This window comes from Spodoptera frugiperda, chromosome 29 (assembly GCF_023101765.2).
Source record: "Spodoptera frugiperda isolate SF20-4 chromosome 29, AGI-APGP_CSIRO_Sfru_2.0, whole genome shotgun sequence".
NCBI classification, from domain to species: domain Eukaryota; kingdom Metazoa; phylum Arthropoda; class Insecta; order Lepidoptera; family Noctuidae; genus Spodoptera; species Spodoptera frugiperda.
The window spans coordinates 13403150-13416271 of record NC_064240.1 but is presented as its reverse complement, the minus strand read 5'-3'; the positions used below and the strand labels follow the sequence as shown (position 1 = coordinate 13416271).

At 36.2% G+C, this 13122-nt stretch overlaps 1 protein-coding gene across 1 annotated transcript; it reads left to right on the top strand.

Annotated features, from left to right (window-relative positions):
• The first annotated feature begins 6507 nt into the window (after positions 1 to 6507).
• On the top strand, positions 6508 to 12147 carry LOC126912726 (uncharacterized). The gene has a single exon (XM_050706357.1). The coding sequence runs from the start codon at positions 6763 to 6765 to the stop codon at positions 11965 to 11967; it is 5205 nt and encodes a 1734-aa protein (XP_050562314.1). The 5' UTR covers positions 6508 to 6762; the 3' UTR covers positions 11968 to 12147.
• Positions 12148 to 13122: the final 975 nt, after the last annotated feature.

Here is a 13122-nt window from a genome sequence, read left to right as displayed (position 1 = left end):
ATTAATCACCATTTCAAATAAGAAAAATAATCAAATGTATTGTATGGTATTAAAAACAGAATATTAGTTAAACTAAACTAGAAAAAAATAATAGCTATATTACATTGTAATGGTTTCGTTAAGTCCCAGTATGTACAGGGTGCACACATCGTCACACCGTCGCATGCCGTGTTTGTTCGCACTGTACGAGGTACACACAGTTGTTACCGTTTGCAATTTCATTTAGTCGCAGCCTGTCTATTTTATACAAACCGGCGCGTAAATTCATTATACGCTACATTGAAGACCAATGAGAGAGTTTATAAGAAGGTTTATTTCATTATATTATGAAATTAGCTTCTGCCCGCGACTCCGTCCGCGCGGATGTCGGTCTTCGCGTGGAAGTTTTATTTCTCCATTTTGAGTAACTGTGAAAATGACATCTTATAAATATCTATTGGACCCAAATACGGCAAGGCCCATAATAATTAAGGAGATCCCTCTATTGAGCTACTGCTGTTGAGCAGAATAAAACTGAAAAATAAAGATTTTTTTCTACGTATTTAATAATAATACGATAATAAGTTAATTATACCAAGTTTCATCGAAATCAAACCGTTAGTTTTCACGTGATGCCTGAACATATATGTATAGACAGACAGACAAAAAAATAATAATCACATATTTGGGTTTGGTATCGACCCAGTAACACCCTGCTATTTATTTTTTCTATATTTTCAATGAACAGAATTGACCCTTCTACAGATTTATTATAGCCCGCGACTTCGTTCGTGTGGAATAGTGACTTCCGGCAAATTTTTGGTTTTAACCACATAGTTCCCGATTTCGCGGGATCTCTTCAAAAATGAGATGTGGAAAATATTCTAGGGAACTCCTCAAAAATCAACATAATGAGCTCAGCGTTTGAATTTAATAGATGTATACTCACTTAGGGCATTGAAAAAATAGTTTAAAAACGGACTTAAACTAAAGAAATATTATAATCTTTCCGAACTTAAGATGAAAACTAACTTAAAACTAAAGAATTAAAGAAAGCTACGAATTACGAATTTATAACAATTAAAAAAGAAATTATATTACAACCTATCCTCAATGCTATAATACCAAGCCAAACCAAGCTTAAACTAAATAATTTAAAAGAAACGACTTAAATCTAATCTAATTAAAAAAAAATAGACTTACAATTTTATTAAACAAACTAACTACAGTAACTACTAATAATCGATATCAAACTAAACCTACGTTAAATAATTTAACCAGGAAAACCCAACAAATAAACTTTTTAATAGACAAATACAACGAAACCAATTTAGAATATACGAAACAGCAGGACCACTGCAGACAAATAATCATACGACTTATAGTACACTATTTCCACAACAGTACCGAAGCGCTCGGCCGATACCCAACAAATACTAATAATAAAAACGATAGAAAACAAATAAAAACTATCCTATGTCCTTTCTAAGGTTCTAAACTATATCTGTACCAAATTTCAACCAAATCCGTCAAATAGTTGCGGAGATTAATGGTATAAGCATATAATGTTCGACGTGATTCTTTAATTTGACATAACTTTTTTATTTATGAACCGATTGACATGAAACAAACACTAAATGTAAATTTAAGCATCCCACAATATATTCGTGAAAACCGCATCCAACTCGGATCAGCCGTTTCTGAGATTAGCGCGCACAGACGAACAGACAAACAGACAAACAGACAAACAGACAAACAGACAAACAGACAAAAAAAAAGTTAATTACATTTTTGGGTTCGACATCGACATAACAATAACCCCTGCTATTTTTTTTATTTTTATTTTCAATGTACAGACAGCACTTTTCTACGATTTTATTATATGTACGATTTTATTATATGTACTAGATGAATAATATTAATATGATAGTAATGAAACTCGTTATGGAAAATAATAAACTGGTTCGAAGTTTCAAAGAAATTATACTTGCATATTTAACCAAAGTAATTATAGGTACTACAACATTTGAAAATTAACATGGTTGAGCCATACTTCGCCACGTTGTCCATAGGAGGCGCAGATTCCTTACCATCCCATAAAATATACCGTTGCTCTTACAGTACCTAACCTTCTGTATATATTTACGTAGTATCGAGGTGCATTCATGTTCTCAGTTCATTTACTTAGACGGCATCCATCTTGTCGGTGTCTTTAATTAATTGCTTAGTTTTTCATTACCAAAAGAAAAATGAAAGGGTTTTTAAACATTCCCTATAATGTCCGCCCCCTACTGAATAACTAGCTATTAATTACTTTCGCAAATAAAAAAGGGAATGAGTTCATTAATGGAGGGGCTCACCATTGTTTATGGCACGCCTTATTTGCAATGCAGATATTTTTGTTGTTTTTAGAATAAAAAATAAACTTGTTTGCTACTTTTCCGTGATTTTGTTGCTGCATTTCTTTGGATAATTTGGTTACAGTTTTCTGCCTATTTAGGTTATTGGGTAAAGAAGTTTTTGAGTTTATATTTAAGTGAAGGTTACAATGTTCATCTGGTTTTACATTAGAAATAACAACTAAAACTGAAAAGCACTTCTTGATGAACATATGTACCTGCCACTCTACACTCTACTATATAATATACCAACTATATAACATACCCTTTGACGCAGCTGACAATTGTTTGTGAGTACAACACGGTCGTTGCCGCGCAGCGTGCTGTTGATACAAGCGCGGCCTCAACAAGTGTCGCGCGAGCGTGCAAGCGACGCGACGCGTGTAAACACTGCGCCACATGCGACAAGCCACTTGGACACAAAATAGATACAAATTGAAAGCAGGTATTCATTTAAAAGGGTTTAGAATGATGTTATATTTATTCTAAAGTTAACTTAGTCTTATCTTCATTAAAATCAACATGTATGTTATTGCTTGTCTGTGGCAAAATGCATAAAAAGCAAATAATAAAATTGTTTCGTAGCAGTATGCATGAGTTTGTCTCCAACTAGTAACTAGTCCAGTCGATAGTTGATAAGAAATTATTACAAAGTAATTAAAAATATGTACCTACACATAAAATAACAAGGGCAAGGTGTAAACATGATATGAAATTAAACGAGTCGTCCTTACGTCTGACTGACAGGAAAATAGAAAAAAGTAATATGAAGCTGTCCGAAGATAACTAAATACGGCGTGTATTTCAGATGAAGAATAGAATTGTTAGGTTCACCTAACATATGTTTTTATCTAGGTCCTTATACCTTCATCACAATAGTGGACAAATAACATAGTAATCGCTCAGTATTTTTTGTATTAGGAGTGAGCAAGTCTCCGCAGCACCACTTCTTCACTGTAACGTACAATGTCACGAACTGAAACTTCTGTTCAGCAAGTTACACGAGAAACCCAAAGAAAAAATATTAATTGATGTCGCGAATAAACCGAGCGATCCCGAGTGAACTCTGTATAATAGAGTTAATCTCTTGCAAAGAATAAAAATCGCTTGAAGGCAAACCCAAGTCCGTGGAAAGGAAAAAATCCGGAGCAAGACTTGTACGTTCCAATCTTCACTTCGCTGAAGGAAAAGCGACTAAGAAGCTTTGGAAGTCAGTATTTCTTATTTACTTTTCTAAATAAAGTCCCGCCACTGGCTTTGTGCAAAAGTAATTTCTTTTAAGTGGAAAAAATGTGGACACCGCTTTCGAATTGATTAAAAGTCATGAAAATTATTTAACGATGGAATTTCCTCTCGGCTGCCCCAAAGCGAGATAAGTGAAATATTTTTAGTGAGCATTAAATTTCATTCGTCGATCGCTTATTTGGCTGATAAATTGTAAGACAATTATACATTTCTTTGTAGGTTTTGGTTAAATGTTTTTATTGGATTTCTATTTCCGTACTCATCTGAGGTATTTGTGAACGCTATTCTTAGCCAAGGTAAATCTGCAAGAGATTTTAGGGATCAAATCTGCTTTGAAATGATCTCAACAATGTTTTGTGAAACATTTCGGTTGTGATTAAACCTGTGGTTTATGTGCTTATCTTCTAATTACATGAATTTTGCGAGTACTTACTTTGAACAGCATTACAATGCAATGATGATTACAGAATCTTTAAAACTTCAAGTGTTCGTAATATACAAGTTGGTAAGAAACTGAAATTTCGTGTCATTTGTAATCTTTCACTTGACTGCGGGCCTGCGACGGGGGATAATGGACGGTTGATTTACATTTGTATCACTTCCTTCCCCTCGCCTCACTTTGAATTCAATTAATTAAACGATGGACATTATTAGACGGACTTTATTGGACATTCCGTTTTTATTGACAACTTTATTCGTTTGTTAATAAATTGGGGACGGACTGCCGACTCGATTTAGATACATCCTTGTTATCGACAGGGTATTGACTCTGTAAGTTAAAGATATATTACGTCTAAGTGTTTTCAAATTACCTTCCGTGTTGTGATCAGGTGAAAATAAACGGCCTAATTAAATTTAACGACTAAACAAAATGTATTCTCTTCTATTAAAATGTATCAAAAGTATTTCATAGTATTGTAATAATTGCTAATTCACGTAAGGAATATCACAGCAATTGTAATAAGCAATTTATAAAAGTAAAAATGATGACTAATTTTAGGCCACGTATGACATGTAGTACGTCATGTCGGCCATTATTACGTCATAAGTCACGCAGGCCGCCATTTTAATTCGCTCATAAAGTGGGCATACATCACCCAGGACGGTGCAGTGCGCCGCTCAAATCGAATTCTTGGCTGCTTCTGGTCGACACAGCGCCGCATCTATTCAGTAAATCAAATTACCACGACATTCTAAAATAAGGATGGAATTAACAAATTATTATTAATAATAAAGTTGGAATATGGAGAAGGTTTATCCCCATACACTGAAATAAAATTGAAGAAAAAATAATTATAATCATGTAAAAACATTTCTTTTACTGCCCAACTACGTTTACGTTTAACTAAATATTTAAAACAAACACGGACACCAAATCTGCATAACATTTAATTAAACTTGATCTACGGTTCCTCCGGTGCTGTAGCTAGGACAGTAGCGAGAAAATTTTCTTGAATGTTTTTAATATGAGGGTGCAGTCGCACACATAAATTATAGCAGAGTAACATTTTGCACTCAGCTCTTCCGGGGCTCAGAGGCAGCTCGTGATTGGGGGTACAAACTTGGAATCGAACGATGCCAGAGATGTGGCAATTTGATTGCAGTAAATGTGCTTCTACGGAATATTATTCATATTTTCGTTGGCTATCATAACCAAGCTGTAATTTCAGTTGTTCTCTTAAAAAATACTTGGCAAGCTCTGCACAGCAATTAAAGTGACAACAGTGAGAAAATATGTGCTAGTTAAGTGGAAGGTCAGGCTGCTGTACTGCCTCGAGTGCAGCGCTTCCATATAACACAAGGCTTATTGCTTGGACAGATGACAAGATTATTTGAATGAAATAACCGAGTAATGAGGCCCCAGTGTTTACTCCCAGTACATCCTACGAAATACGAATAGACATTTCAGTGAGATGGAAAAGTAAGGCATTGTGATGAAACATCTTCGTATTGTATGAACACCTGTTGACACGGGAAAATTGGTTTCTTATATATAGGTTGTGCCACAATATACAGAGAGGTCTATTTTATTTAGTGCTCGTGGGCAATGGGATTAGTTATTAGAAAATGTTTTATATTAGTTAGTTGGAATCCAAACCCACACTCGGATTTAGTTAAATGTTTCACTGCCAGATAATTGACCGCAAAGATTTAAACCTGTCTGCGAATGTGGGTGTTGAAGCGCCTCTTAAATTGTGAATAGCAATAAGACATAGTTTGTAAGATTTAATTATAACATTTGTAACAGGCGCTTAAAGTCCCTGACCTTTGTTAATTTAAATGTCATGTCATTCACTTCTTTTATTAAAACTGCACACTGCAAGCTACGTTCCTGATTTTTTTATTCCCGAAATATTCTACTGAGCTATCATCATTTTCTACATGGTCCGTACGAGCCGGATAATCCATCATCTACAACCAGCAAAGTGGAATAATCTAAATATTGGATATTTTGGAAATTGGAGTTAATAAGTACCAGAGTGAAGAGGTGACGAACACGTTTGGAAAAAGTGGATTGAACATCGAGTGAAATCAAACAAGAAGTGTTAAAGCCAAAGCATTATAATATTAATTAAATTCACCCAACACTCATAATAATAAATCAGGTAATATAATTAACATAGGAATTAAGTAGCGATTATAAGAACAAAGAAAAGGTTAGTAACATATTTATACATATTTACAAATTATTTACAACTTTATACAATTTATTTACAAGGAATTATGTACAGAGCATTAGATTAAAATATATTTTGTAAAATAAAGTTAATATGTGCTTAAAAATACAGTACAGTAGTGTTAATGTTAACCTACATTAGTTAACTTTTTATTGTTGATTTACAAAACATTATTTATTCAAATTAATCTTTACAATTACATTATTGTTGCTTTGTATATCCTTTAAAACGTAGATAAAGTAATTAATTTGTTTGTTACATTATTCATCACAATAGTTAACCTTACCTACCTACTTAAATACGGTAGTTCATTATAATTTGCAGTGAATGTTTTGTTAATAATTCATCATCATTGTTGCTTAGTTTCATTATTCATAACATTAGGTATTTTTGTGACATATAGTTTCGTAATTTAATATTATTACTGTACAATTTCAGGTCTACGACACCCTCCTTTCAAAATGACTGACGTTAAAGAACTTAGAAAAAAGCGAAGCAGCTATAGAGGAAGATTAACTGTATTTTCAACGTTTTTAAACAAATTACAAGATTCCACAGTAGGTCCGTCTCAGGTAATGGAGTTGCAATTGCGTGTCAATAAATTAGAAGATTTATACAACGAATTTAACGAAATTCAATTACAGCTAGAATGTATGTGTGAAATTGACGCCGAGGTACTTGAACGAACCTCAATCGAATCTCAATATTATGAGTTAGTGGCTCAAGCTAAAGTCATGTTAAATAAATATTCAAAATCTGAACAAGAGGAAATAAAATCAACCACTAGTAGTAAGCGTCAATTCATCAAGTTGCCCACCATACAATTACCGAAATTTTCAGGTTCCTATAACAGTTGGCTTGAATTTCGCGATACCTTCACTAGTCTCATTCACGGCAATGACGACATAGACGAGATAAATAAATTCCATTATTTGAGATCGTCGCTGACAGAATCTGCTGCTATCGTCATACAATCAATCGAGTTTTCTGCTCAAAACTACAACATGGCATGGGAACTTCTATGTGAGCGATTCGATAATGAAAGATTATTGATTGAGAATCACGTTACCGCGTTATTTAATATCGAATCAATCACTAAGGAGTCCTCAACTGCATTAAAGAGCATCGTAGACAATGTCAACAAAAATATCAGAGCGTTAAAAACATTGGGTGAACCTGTTGATAGTTGGGACACATTACTTATTTACATAATCAGACAAAAACTAGACACTAAAACATTCCGAGAGTGGGAGGAATATAAAGGGCGTATTGATAAATCGAAACGAATCACTTTTGATCAGTTCATTGAGTTTATGCGTAATCGCGCTGAGTTAATAGAAACACTGGAAAAATCACGTCACTCCACAAATACACACACAAACACAAAACAAAACACTAAAATTAAATCCTTTGTAACGACAGAAAACATTAGTAGTTCATTGTCACGTAGTTGTCCAAAATGTAAAAGCGATCATAATCTCAATTCATGCCCACAGTTTTTATCACTAAGTGTCAACGATAGAATGTCCTTACTGCCTGGCTATAAGCTATGCTATAATTGTTTGCGTCACGGTCATTATCCCAGCAATTGCAAGAAATCAGGGTGCAAAATATGTAAACGCAAGCACCACACGCTTATTCACAACTCAGATTATAAACCTGTTTCAAGTAAATCACCTGGGACTACTGATAAGGCTAGCGCTGAGTCATCCTCCAGTGCTGACACAAACAATAATAATCACGTTGCGCTCTCAGCTAATATCTCCGCACAATCGCATACGAGCAGCACAGGTAACATTTTATTGTCAACTGCATTAATTAGGTGCTACGATGTTAATAATGAGGAACACATAGCTCGAGCGCTCCTTGATTCTGGTAGTTCGGCTTGTTTAATGACGGAGAATTTATTTAATAAGTTACAGCTGCCTTACTTGAATACAAACAAATCTATACAAGGTATTAACAATTCTCTGTCGCATATTAATAAAATGTGTCGGGTACACATTAAATCGTTGCACGAATTTTACTCAAACGACTTAACTTGTTTTATCTTACCCACAATTACAGATAACGTTCCCGCTAAACAGGTACACGTAAACATACCCTCAAATATTCATTTAGCTGATCCGTATTTCCACACACCGGCTTCTATTGATATTATTATAGGAGCTGACGTATTCTGGAGTTTATTAGGATCAGATAAAGTTTTATTAGGTGATGGGAAACCAACACTTTATCAAACTAGACTAGGTTGGCTAGTTTGTGGCCCAATTAACGGCGGCTATGATAATAATTCAATTAACTGTAATTATGTTAATGATTGTTGCGAAAGTTCTTCGTCTTCCAGTTCGAATGAGTTAACTGACATCCGAAACCAATTGACGCGTTTCTGGCAGCTTGAAGAAGTTGGCCGTGATGCATCAACTTATTCAGCTGAGGAGCAAATGTGTGAAGAACACTTTATAAAAAACACGACGCGCCTGTCAGATGGCCGTTTTTGCGTTAAAATACCGCTGAAGGCATCTACGGATAGTTTAGGCGACTCATATCATCGTGCAAAACGATGTTTTTTGTCATTAGAGCGCAGAAATCACAAACAACCTTCACTCGATAAAATGTACAAAGACTTCATGACTGAGTATATTAATTTAGGTCATATGTCAGAGTGTCACATTAATGAAAATTTACAGTCATATTTCATTCCTCATCACGGAATCCTGCGCGAAAGTAGTATCACAACCAAATTACGCGTTGTTTTTAATGCTAGTGCACCCACTACCTCTGGAATCTCTTTAAATGCAATCCAAATGGTGGGACCTACCGTTCAGGACGATTTGACTGCAATCCTTCTTAGATTTCGAATGCATAAGTACGTCCTTTCTGCTGATGTTGAGAAAATGTACAGGCAGGTGTCTGTACATCCTTCAGATAGGCACCTGCAGCAAATAATTTGGCGTGATAATTTTAATAACACTTTTAAAACGTACCAATTAAATACGGTGACGTACGGCACAGCTAGTGCACCGTTTCTCGCAACTAGGTGTATCAAACAAATCGGTCTTGAATGCCAGGATAAAAAAGCCGCGGAAGCCATTCTTCATGATTTTTATGTAGATGATCTGCTGACAGGTACTGACGTGTTTGAGGAAGCTCAAATGTTGCGACATAAGGTGACCGATGCTCTTGCGTCTGCTTGCATGCCATTACGGAAGTGGAAATCGAACGAGCCCTCTTTAATCTCAGAATCAACTGACGAGTCTTATTACGAGTTCCACCAGCCGGGCGACACCTGCAGTAAAACACTAGGACTTAGTTGGCGAACTGACACAGATGATCTCTTTTTTCCTATAAAGGTTCCCGACTGCACGGTAAATACTAAGCGTGGCATGTTGGCAGTAATAGCACAAATTTATGATCCTTTAGGGTTGTTAGCACCGTGTGTCGTGAGCATGAAGATGTTGCTTCAAAAATTATGGCTAGACAAATTAGAATGGGACGATCACTTATCACCTGACATTGCAGCAATATGGGCAAACACAATTAAAAACTTACCGTGTATTCACAATTTGCGGATAGCACGTCGGGTAGTCTGTGACGCATACAAACAATTTGAATTTCACATTTTTACCGACGCTTCGGAGCAAGCATACGGAGCTTGTTTGTATGTTCGCAGTATTAATGAGCAGGGTGATGTCGATGTGCGATTATTTACAGCCAAAAGTCGCATCGCTCCTATTAAACCGTTGACTATACCGCGATTGGAGCTCTGTGCTGCTGTGCTTGGTGTACGTTTATACCAAAAGGTTGTTAGTCACCTTCACATTCAACCGTCTAGTGTTGTGTTTTGGACCGACTCCATGATAGTGTTGGGTTGGCTTAAAATGTTGCCTATAAAATTAAACACTTTTGTTCGCAACCGTGTTGCCGAAGTTTTAGAAATATCCGGTACTTGTGGTTGGAGACATGTATCGACCCACGACAATCCAGCCGATTTGATAACACGCGGGGTAGAACCGACCGCTATGCAATCACTGGACTTGTGGTGGTTCGGCCCATGTTTCTTAAAATGTGACAGTTCTACATGGCCACCCATTTCTATAAATACTCAAAATCTTCCAGAAGTCAAACCTAATAATATCTTAGTTAATTTAGCTCAAGAAAATCATGCTACTGGAGATTTAGTTAAAGGAGTAATCGAATTCAATCGATTTTCCAATTTTAGTCGATTACATCGTTCTATTTGTTATGTTTTACGTTTTATCAATCTTTGTAAACGCTGTTCCTCAATAAATACATCCTATTTTACTGCACAGGAATTACAAGATGCATTGAACTTTATTATTATCCAATCACAAAAGGAGTCTTTTCCAGAATATAATTTATTACTAAATAATAAACAATTACCTTATAAAAATAGATTATTAAATTTAAATGTATTTTTAGATAATAACAAAATTATTCGTATAGGAGGTCGTTTACACAATTCCGAATATTCTTACACAAAGAAGCACCCAATTTTGATACAGTCCACTCATCATTTCGCTAAACTTTTATTTCAATTTGAGCATATTAGATTAATGCATGCAGGTCCTCAATTATTATTAAGCACAATACGAGAGACCTACTGGCCCCTTGGTGGTCGCAACTTAGCGAGAGCCTGTTATCGTCAGTGTGTTCGGTGCCAGCGAGTAAAGCCTCGCACAATTGCTCCTCAGATGGGTAATCTCCCACTCAGCAGACTCTCACCAGCTGACTATCCCTTCCAAAACGTAGGCGTTGACTACGCAGGCCCTATTGCCTCGGCTAGTCGTCAAGGCCGTGGTTGTAGATTGGTGAAGGTATATATAGTACTTTTCGTATGCTTCACAACAAAGGCCATTCATTTAGAGTTGGTGGGTGACTTGACGAGCAACAATTACTTACAAGCTTTACGCAGGTTTATGTCTCGGAGAGGAAAACCTCTCAATATTTATTCCGATAATGGAACTGCTTTCGTAGGAGCATGTAATGAAATTGCTGAGTTTTTGAAGCGCAATTGTGACTCCATTTCTGATAGTGCGGGTCAGGATGGTATAACCTTCCATTTTATACCTGCTTACGCTCCGCATTTTGGTGGTCTTTGGGAGGCGGGTGTCAAGTCGACCAAGCATCATTTACTCCGAGTGTTGGGAAATTGTAATTTAACTTACGAGGAGCTTAACTCCATTCTGATTCAAATTGAAGGCATTTTAAACTCTCGACCGCTCACACCTCTTTCGTCGTTTCCTGAGGACCTGTTACCTCTCACTCCTGGTCACTTTTTAATCGGACGGCCTCTCACCTCTCTTCCTGTCAAGGATTTACGGGATCACTCCACCTCTCACTTGACGCGTCATCAACGCCTTGAGCAATTGCGGCAGCATTTTTGGACGAGATGGAGCAAGGAGTACGTCTCAGAGCTGCAGCAGCGCGTGAAGTGGCGGACCGGCAACGACAGCCTGAACCTGGACACCCTCGTGGTTATAAAAGAGGATAACCAGCCACCCATGAAGTGGAAGCTGGGTCGCGTTGTTGCACTTCATCCTGGCACAGACGGGATAAGCAGAGTAGCCGATATCCGGACTGCAACTGGCACTGTTAGACGGGCATTCTCTAAGATTTGTCCCTTATTGGAAACTAGCTGTTGAAAGGCAAGCTTTCAACGGCCGGCGGCATGTTGAAGCGCCTCTTAAATTGTGAATAGCAATAAGACATAGTTTGTAAGATTTAATTATAACATTTGTAACAGGCGCTTAAAGTCCCTGACCTTTGTTAATTTAAATGTCATGTCATTCACTTCTTTTATTAAAACTGCACACTGCAAGCTACGTTCCTGATTTTTTTATTCCCGAAATATTCTACTGAGCTATCATCATTTTCTACAGTGGGTTTATGTTACTAAGTGATACTAAGAATTTAGGATTGATCTTCTAAAAATAATCCAGACTGAGAAGCTGAATGTTTACACAATGAATCTTAATATTATGTTAAAAATAAACATTATCTAGAACAAGTTACTTTTGAATACTTATTTAAGATGATAATAAGGATCTTGTTTGTACAATATAAATTGTTTTTAACGTTGCTTATCCTCAAATAAATATGCGTTCCATTCAACATTAGGATAGGCTGACCCCTTATTCCAAGTAATTTGAATAGAAATTAAATTGGACCTCTCTTCGCAAACATTTTGGTATATTTAATTGAATTTAAAAATCTCGAGGTAGTACTGATCAGACCTTTTTTAGGGATTGTATGGACATTTACAAATAAACCGAGATTACTGTTGAAGGTTCCTCGGGCATGTCAATCAATGGCATTTCCAGTTCATTCAATGTTGAGCTAATTATAAGGAAGAATGAACGAGCCTCCACAAATGAGCCAGAAAATAGGACAGTATGACTTGATGTAATTTGCTTCCAGCCAATCAATTATTCCATAAAGACGTTCGTGAATTGAAACCAAAATTAATCCCAAGTTAGTTTGCGTGATTCTGACCTAAAATTCAACCACTAATTTAGGCATTAAAGTCCAAAATGATTTAACAAACACAATTGATATTATAATGCAAATCAGCGAGTTCCGTAACAGATAATATTGAACATGCACCCTCCAACAGTGGACTTTAAAACGAACAGTATTAGCTCTGGCAAATGTCGCCATCATCTCATTTAAATATTAGGATTGAATCGATTTAAATTTATGAATTGTAAACGATTTTGTGATTCGATTTCCCGGCCCAGTTAGTTTCGGTTCGGTTTGCTTATAATTTTGTTTTGGTAACAGATAGGTATTGATATAAA

Bases quoted from the DNA above. Each gene is read 5' to 3' on its own strand.
- LOC126912726 (XM_050706357.1), top strand. From the start codon at position 6,763: ATGACTGACGTTAAAGAACTTAGAAAAAAGCGAAGCAGCTATAGAGGA.